Source organism: Orycteropus afer, unplaced genomic scaffold (genome assembly GCF_000298275.1).
Source record: "Orycteropus afer afer isolate SDZICR_OR568_19922 unplaced genomic scaffold, OryAfe1.0 scaffold00312, whole genome shotgun sequence".
Classification (NCBI taxonomy): domain Eukaryota; kingdom Metazoa; phylum Chordata; class Mammalia; order Tubulidentata; family Orycteropodidae; genus Orycteropus; species Orycteropus afer.
Window position 1 is genome coordinate 1,671,344 of NW_006921899.1, and position 9,125 is coordinate 1,680,468.

A 9,125-nucleotide genomic window follows, 5' to 3' on the forward strand; every position below is an offset into this window, starting at 1 on the left:
TGTACCTCAGCGAATGCAGATTGCCCAAAATTCCTTCCAAGGAGTGGCTTGTGGGTTTGAACTGCCAGCCTTCTGGTTAGCAGTCAAATGCCTTAGGCACAGCGCCACCAGAGCTCAGAGGAATGGGCATAGTAAAGAACTTGGTTTTGGGAGTTTTGCCAGATAACTGGGTGGGACCACGCAAATCAGGTCTCTAATGTGGAATTCTAACATTAGGATTGGTTAGTTTTGTCACTCTGCCAGGCTTAAAATGAGCCCTCCTAGAGGCAGAAGGGGGCATCTCACTGCCATCAAGAGAGAAGAACTGGAGGTGAAGTAGAGTGTGTTCTCGGACCGAGATCCCTACGCTGGACCTCCTTGGCAGAGACGCCCGGCAGAGAGACACCCGGCTGAGAGACGGCAGCAGTGGAACCAAGGGGCATGAGACAGAGCAGCGGCCTTGTCAGCTCGTGGCGCATGAAAGCTGCGTGCCTTAGGACAGAAGGCTTGCTGACAGAGTGGGGTGCACCTCATGCCCCTTCTGGCAGAGCTAAATGAGCTTTGTAACACTTGCCCAAGCAGGGCAGAGGCCAGGCCAAGAGGCCAACTGCCAGAGAGGCGTGCCTGAGGGCATAGCGGTGGGGAGACTGCCCTGATCAAAGAACCGTATCCTGAGCGTGTTCCTGAACCTGAGTTGTAGCCTGTTACTTCCCTAATAAACCCCCATAATCGTGAGTATTGTGAGTTCTGTGTGGCACTGTAATGAATTATCAAACCCAGCACAGAAGTAGTGCGTGCCTTGGGAGGGACAGTTGGTGTCAAGAGTTCGTAAAGAGGCTGGAGGGTGGTGGCATGTCTGGCCTCATAGGAATAAGCCTTGGGCCATTAGTGGTAACTGTTTCCCCCTTGTGAGGGTGGAGGAGGTCAGAGGATACCACCTACACATCCTTTTTGCAGGGGAGCACTGAGGGCTGGAGGCCCAAAAGAAAAATGGAGGCTCTGGGAACCAGGGCCATTGAGATGATCACCCGGGGGGTTTGGCCACTCTCACTGCATCTGAACTCTTGGAACCTCAATCAAGGGAGCCAGTGGCCTGCTCTGCAATCCCCAAAGTGCTGGGTCAAGAAAAGTTCATCAGACAGGTGCTGAACCGTGAAGGGAGAGGAACACTGTGGGGTTAGGGTACAGGAGCCGAGACACAGAACTAGGTAGGAAGTTGTTCTGCAGACAACTTTAGAAAAATATTGGAAGGGGTAGACAACCAGCAGCGTCTCCCTAGAGATCAGTGCCTTCCAGGATGGGGACCATGAACCGAGACCACCAAGTTCTCTACTTTGTGGGGGTGAGAAGAGGCTCTGTCCTGTGTAGTGTCAGGAGAAGGGGCCCCAGGGGTGCCAAAATTCTCTGGGCAGAATCAGCCACCAGTCATGAGGATGAAAAATTCAGATCCAGGTGCTGCTCCCAGCTCTGCTGCTGAACCAGCCTGTTTCTCCATCTGCACAGCTGCTGTGATAATACACTGAGCTCCCACACCCCACACTGCAGCTCACCCCATCTAAGAAGACAGAGAGTCTTCTCTTTGGTACTTACCTTAGACACACAAATGGAGTCAAATGTTTATCTTCTGAAGACGGGTGGTTGGGATGGGGAGACAACAAATGATAGGGGACATTCTTAAATGAATGACAGGCTTAAAATCCTAAGGGTGTGGCTTGCCGTGTTTCCAAATCAGCAATAATGAAACACAATGCATTCCAGGTAGAACGGTCACCCTGGTCCTTCCTCATCGCCAGGCACCAACAGTGTGCTTGGCAAGGACCATATGCCACCTCCCTGCTCTCGTGATGCGTGCTCCAGCATCAGGGTGGAAGAGTCTCCCAAGGCCAGGCTGCTTTAAGAAGGGGCCCAACACGGATGAGTAGTATGTTCAGAAATCCCCACTTTCTCTATCAAGAGTGCCCTACTACTAATGGGGTGGGGGCCCCAGAAAAGTAACAGCCTGGGGATGGTGTAAAGGACGGGAAGGGGGAACCTTAAGCAAATATAAATTTAAGATTTTCAGGGAAAACAGGTTTAAGGTGCACACATTGAACATAATCAGTAAGTACAGGGTGTATGTTGGGGGCACAGGGAACTCTGAGTTGAAAGGCAAAATGATGGCACTTTGGCAGTTAAATTTAAGTCAATCTGTAGTGGAAGGAGGTACAATGTCTCCTAAGCAAGGGGCCGGTCACTGAGTGAACTCGATCAGTGTTCAGGGCAGCAATACTGGTAGCATGTATTCTTCCCGATTCACAAGACAAACCTTTCCAGGTGGCCTGCAGGGGCATCATCAGAACAGATGTCTAGACCTCCTGCCTCACTCTGCTCCAATTCTTCCCCATTCACTCTTCCCAGGGATTTCAATCCAAGAAGAGCCTTGAATAGGGCATGAGCATCCCAGTGACTGGAAAAGGGAAACGTCACGGGAACGAACAGCTTCTGACTTACGCAGAGGACTTGTAGGGGTCAAGTTGCTGTGAGTCAGCAGTCAGGAGCCTAAGCATCTCTCCATGGACAAGAAAGGGGTGTCAGGGCTGGTAAGACCAAGGGCAGACCTATACCCGTGGGGAACACTCGCTGAAGGACGGTCAGCCGGGTAGGCCTTGGGGGCACCTGGTTCCACTCTGACATTATGCTCTCATTTTTCAAACATCTACAATGATAGGGCCCCAGTGAAGGGTCATTCACAATTCCCGTTAGGTCACATGATAGCTCTCATGCACACACACGTGCGCACACACACACCTTGTTAGTTGCTGTTGAGATGGCGTCCACTCACGGGGCCGTTAAGTGTGACAGAACAAAATGTTGTCCAGCCTGTACCATGTTCATGATCATCTGAGTACACACACACACACACACACAATCCACAGTTCTGTCTCCAAAAATGATAAACTGTTCATATAAACCACAGAATATATTTAATTCAAATTAAACATGAGACTAGAATGATGTTCAGTCTTTATCAAGTAGCAATTACACTGTTGTTTTGGTTTTTTTTTAAAAAAAAAAAAAAAAGAGAGAAGAAGAATACATTTCTTGCTCCATTCTGGCATCCAAGGCACGAGTCACATCCCGTTTGATGAGGTGACGGATCCAGCGGTCACCACCAACGTTCATGGTCTGGGGGGTGGGGAAGACACAGACCATACTTAATACCAAATGATTCTGCAGCAAATCTGAAGGCAAGAAACCTCCCTCCTAAGATATACGAATGAAAGTCCAAGTAGCAGGAAGTAGGTGACTTGCACAATTCATGAATTTTATTAAATAGTTAACGCGTTGCTTTGTATTCATCCCAAATTGCTATGGGTGCTGCCGGCATTGACAGTGATGTCAAAAGCTTCTTAGACACTCGGCAGTAATACTCTTTCCAATGTGGGTATTATTATTTTTTTTGTCTTTTGTTTTTTTGGCATGACTTCTCTCCCATTTAAAGAAACCCACTCCTTGGAGACACAGGTCACGCAGCATCAAGTGTCAGCCCGAGCAGAGCGAAGGCCAAGTCCTGTGCCGTCAGGCCTCCGTTGCCCTCCACTGGAAGCGTTTTGCTGTTGGGTCTACAGAGACAGACGCCTGCCTGCCGCGCTCCACTCCGAGGGGAACAAGAGCAGGGCTGGGAGGCAGCTGTCCTCACAGGGCGGTGCTCTCTGTGTCATTGTCCATGTCCAGCAGGATGTGGCCGGGCACATCTTTGCTGGCCGGGTCTGAATGCAGGTCAGGAAAGATGCTGTGAAGCGGTTCGGGAGCCCGAGAATTGGCATCTGGACAGAAACACGAGATGGAGTATGAGTGAGGAATGCTCCCAGAGGGCACCTGAGCGAGCGCTGAGGGAAGAGGCTGCAGAGTTCAAGGTCAGCCCATGCACACACACAGGAGCCCTTACTAGAGGCACCATCAGGCTTCAAGCCAGAGCCCAAGCCTTGGAGAGCCCGGAGGGAGCTGGGGGCAGAGCTGCCTCTTGACAGAGGTTCTACGTGAGCCCATTCCGCCCGAGAGCAGCATGGCGCTGGGTGGCACAGAGGTGACACACAAACCTCAAAGGACCCACTCGCTTTAACTGGGGAAAGGACGTCTTAACCTCATGACTCCTGTAATGTACTACTTGAAACCTCCTGATGGTATGTGCACTGCGGGAAGATTAGCTTCACTGGAAAGAACCTCCCGGAAGCTGTGAGGTGTTTGCCCCTGATGAATGCTAAGGCCTCACGAGTGACATCTTGGGCAGATAATTCATGTGGGGAGCTGTCTTAAACACTGTAGGATGGTTAGAAGCATTGTTACCCCACCACCACCAGATGCCAATGACACCTCCCTATATCCCCAGAGTGACAACCAAAAGTGTTTCCATGCGTTATCAAACGTCCCCAGGGGCCACAATCACTCCTGGTTGACACTGCTGCGGTAGACTGTCAGTTCTCCAGTAAACACTCATTTTCTCTCTTCTTTCCACTATGTGTCCCTCTAATGCTTCTGCCTGCCTTACTGGGTTGGCTGGCACACCCTTAGCAGGATGGCAAATCCTCAAGCCACCGCTCCCTCCTCTCTCCCACACTCACAAGACACTAGCTGTCAATCCCAGCCCTCTCCCAGGGAGGCTAAGCAGGTCTCAGAACTTTATTCACTGAACAAACATTTGCCTGAGCACCTCCCACATGCAGGCACCGGTGTACCTGCTGAGGCGACAGACACAGCCTTCAATAAGCCTAAGGCCCAGTGGGGGAGACAGACCCTAACCCTCACCAAGACAGTAGGGTTTGTTTCTCTAGTGCTGGTGCCCAGACTTTGAGAGTCTTGTGAAATATCTGAAGCCTGGTTAAAGAGAAAAGGAGGTGTCTTTGTAATTTTACTATAAGATGGATTTGTTAGGGTTTCCCTTGCCGGGTTAATGAGTCCTGATGAGGAGCAGGCAGGGGACTGGAACAGAAGGGGGTGTGCAGGGGACTTTCCCGGTTATGCTCAAGTGGTGCTTTCACGCTGAGTATCTGTTCACAGGGTTGGAAAATTTGGCAGTGGATACTGGCTGGCGGCTGCCCAACATGACTACTGTAACCAAGGCCGCTGAACAGCTCATGTGAAAAATGCTGCTGTCCACATATACACATTGGTGTATATACTTCACTGTGACAGGAGAAAACGAGTCGCTTTTGTGGACTCGTGGTGCAAAGTCGCACCGCGTCTGGCTTCTGGGGGCCGCTGTCCACATTGCTCGTTCCAGCTTCTCTGTGGCAAAGTCGCACCGTGTCTGGCTTCTGGGGGCCGCTGTCCACATTGCTCGTTCCAGCTGCTCTGTGTTCACAGCTGGCACAGCTGGCAAATGCCCTGCACGTCCAGGAGGCTCACTGCCTCGAGCCACTCCTCCCCCTCCTCATCCTGACAGTTCTCAGCTATGAGGCTGCCGACCCCCGGGAGTCGCCAACTTCCTGCTGTGACTCCCAGGTTTGCAGACCTGCCCTGCAAGCTTTCCCATGCACCACCACCTGTAAGCAATTCTGTGATTTGGGATTGCACCCTCCAGAAGTAATTAACATTCTTTTTTTAAACTGGGATTACATTTCTTTGGGTATTTTAATGGCAATCTGAGAGAGGGGGAAGTTAAATGCAGGGCTCATACCCTGGGTAGCAGTCAAACAACCAGTGTGGCACAGATATTGCCAACACTGCCCGTCAGAACAGGAACTGGCCATAAATGAACAGCTTGGCCAGCCACCATGGACAGCCTCCTTGTCCAGCCAACCTCAGCTTGCTCCTGGATGAGATGCCACCACCATGGACCCGATTCCCTTTCAACAGGAGGATGGCTGGTCCATGGCGGGGAGAGGAGAAACAGACAGGAGTTCTCGGTGATGGACAGGCTGGAGGAGGGCAGGACCAGTGGGCGGGGGTGCTGGGCAGAGGCAGGCACAGGCTCGTCCTGCTGCTCAGGAAGCCATGGGAGCTGTCCCTCGACCACCATCTCCTCAGCCTTTCTTCCCTGGGCTTCCCTTCTGGAACTTGGGGCTGGATTACTCCAGATGAGCTGGTTCATTTCTTCTGTCCAGTCCGACTCTCTGACTGCTTCCACCCTCAGCGGACTTCTTCCTGGCCCCTCCCTTCATATCTGGGTTTAGTGCCACCAGCCAGAGTCAGTGTTCCTTTTGTTTTGCAAAGCCAAGCAACCGCCTGGCATCATATTTGTCTTTTGAATTACAAGCAATTCTTGGCTGAAATATTCTTAAAGACTGATTTCTGGATTTATGCAGGGGCCAAGGAGCCAAGAAGACGCCCTTGTGGTGCCGTGCTTAAGCACTCAGTTACTAACGGAAAGAGTGGCAGTGTGAACCCATCAGCTGCTCCGTGCACAGATGTGGCAGTCTGCTTTCGTAAAGATGACAGCCTTGGAAACCCTATGGGGCACTTCTACTCTGCCATAGGGTCACTATGAATTGGAACCAACTCAACAGCAATGGGGTTTTAAGGAGCCAAGAGTCCAGGTGCTGAATGCCCGCATGATCTGGGTCTTACAGAGCCTGTAAAACCAACTGAACTGCACTTTCCAGTGGTCCAGATGGGTGGGCGGTACACACAGGACAGAGGATGCTTTGGAACTGTTCTTAGCAGGGTGGGAGCTGAATGAGGGCAGGGCTGTGTCTGTCTTGTCACAATACACCTACTCCTCACTTACCTACTATCTTATTATCCGACATCTCACCTCTACAACAATAATGAAAAATCTATCAGGTGACTATTTTGTGCTGTAATGACATCTGTCTGGCAGTAACAAACGCTGAGGTGCATCATGAGAGTAATGCTGGCTGTGATGGTTAAGGTATGTGTCAGCTTGGCTGGGCCATGATTCTCAGTGGTTTGGCAGTTACGTGATGATGCAATTTCCAAACCAAACTCACTGCCATGCATTCGATACTGACTCACAGTGACCCCCGTTGGGTCTCCAAGGCGGTAAATCTTTATGGAAGCAAAGCCCAAACCAAATCACTGCCTCTGAGTTGATTCTGACTCACAGCGCCCCTAGAGGACAGAGGAGAACTGCCCACAGGGTTTCCAAGGCTGTCAATCATTATGGAAGCAGACTGCTCATCTTTCTCCCACAGAGCGGCTGGTGGGTTCAAACAGCTGACCTTTTGGGGGGCAGTTGAGCGCTTTGACCACCGTGCCACTAAGGTTCCAGTTCTTGAAAGACCACAATAAATGGGTTTACATCTAAAACATGGGGAGAATTACAGAAATGTTTGCAAAACTATTTTTTTCCCCCAGAAAGACACACAAAAGCCAGTGTTGTTGAGCACTTACTAGGCAGCAGACACTGTGTGCTAAGTGCTTCACACACGGCTGTCGCATTACCTCACTGACCACTGAGGAAATGACCCTGTGGTAGCAGTGGCCCCACGGTACAGATATGGGGGACTCCCAGGTGTGCCACCTCACCACAGGTGACACAGCCAACATTGGACAGAACAGGGTCAGAGCCTCACAGGCTTCCCCTCCTCCCCAGAGGGGTTTTACATCACTGGCTAAGTGCTCTGCAGGGAAGACATCTTCTGAGGAAGCACAGGGCTGTGTCTGAAACATTCTGATCAAGTTTAGTAAAACAGACAGACAGGTTATCTTAGACAGACAGCTGCGGGAGCCCGGTGTATTTTTAATGGCTCTAAAACTCTCTGGCTATGAACCTATACAAAGAACCAGCTTTCATTACGTACATTCCAAGAAAGGCTGGTCTTTGAGCACACAGCTTAGAGCTAGGTTCATAAGGTGGGTACCACATGTTAGACATGAGAGAACCAGACCACGTGAGACCCCCTGTCCCTCAGTAAGCAGCCTTGGTCCATGAGACATGGTTTGTTACTGATCTGGGGCTCTGAGCAATGTAACCCAGGGTCCTTCCTGCACTGGGTATCTTTTTCCAGGAAGTGGATCCACCCTAGGGCCAGAACTGGCATTCTAGATGATAGGGTGTGGGTCTAGATTTATTTGCACTTCAATCATTTTAAGGAGCTCTAGGGTGTAGGGCCTAAGGCATCTGACTGCTAGTCAGAAGGTTGGTGGTTCAAACCCACCAGCTGCTCCTCGGAAGGAAGACAAGGCAATCTATTTCCATAAAGATTTACCACCTCGGAAACCCAATGGGGGTCGCTATGAGTCAGCATTGACTCACTGGCAGTGAGTTTAGTTTTGGTTTGGTCAATCATTTTGAATATGTGCTTTAGGTTGTAAATCCACCCTTCAGAAAGGAGTAGGTTACTCCTATAACCACTTTGACAGATGATGGATCCAAATACACTTTTGAAAGGATACGTTTAAGGCACAAGAGCAGGGCAGGTAAACCCTTTCCCCACCACAATCCCTCTTCAACTCCAGGGTTCGAAGACACAGCTGACTTCCTTCTGCTCCTCAATGGTTCTCAGGGCTGGGAGAGACTCTGGGTCAACTTCTGATTATTTTAATCACAGGAGAGATTGTTTCTAAGTTTCACTGGATATTTATAACACAATTCTGACATTCATTCATTAAGAATAAACTCCAACTAAATGTAGTAGCCACCTAAGTATTCAACTATGGGTAACAACACAGCTGACTGATGAAATATCAAGCATCACGAGAAAGATGGTTATAAAAACTATACTATGCCATACGCCTGACTGGAACACCAGAACAGAACGAGGCAAAAAACAAAGAGCCTATACTATGACCTGAGAAAGTGCCTACAGTGGGAAGTAAAATAAAAATGCAGATCAAAATCTGTATCTATCAAATAATTATGACCATGCATCCCCTTGCCTTTCCGAAAAACACAACTAGAAGGGAAAAAATAGCAATATCTGAGCAGTGGATTTCTTCAAGTGTGGAACTGTGGTGATTTCTTATTACATCTATTTCTAAGAGTTTCTTTCATACCTGTCCTTATTTCTTATTTAGTTTTATAATATTTAAAAGTTTAATTTTTAAAAGAGAATACTATGTGAACCAGCACTGTCCAGTTTCCAGTGAGTGTCACTTAGTCTACCCAGCACACGGTGGACCAGTGACCATTACCTAGTCTACCCAGCACACAGTGGACCAGTGAGCATCACCTAGTCTACCCAGCGCACAGTGGACCAGTGACC

General features: G+C 49.6%; 1 protein-coding gene across 1 annotated transcript in view; it reads right to left on the reverse strand.

Annotated features, from left to right (window-relative positions):
* Nucleotides 1-3,654: 3,654 nt before the first annotated feature.
* ARHGAP17 (Rho GTPase activating protein 17) overlaps nt 3,655-9,125 on the reverse strand; it is a 69,476-nt gene continuing 64,005 nt past the window's right edge. The window contains exon 18 of the mRNA XM_042782426.1: nt 3,655-3,785. Coding sequence (XP_042638360.1) covers nt 3,655-3,785 — 131 coding nt within the window. The remainder of the gene's footprint in view (nt 3,786-9,125) is intronic.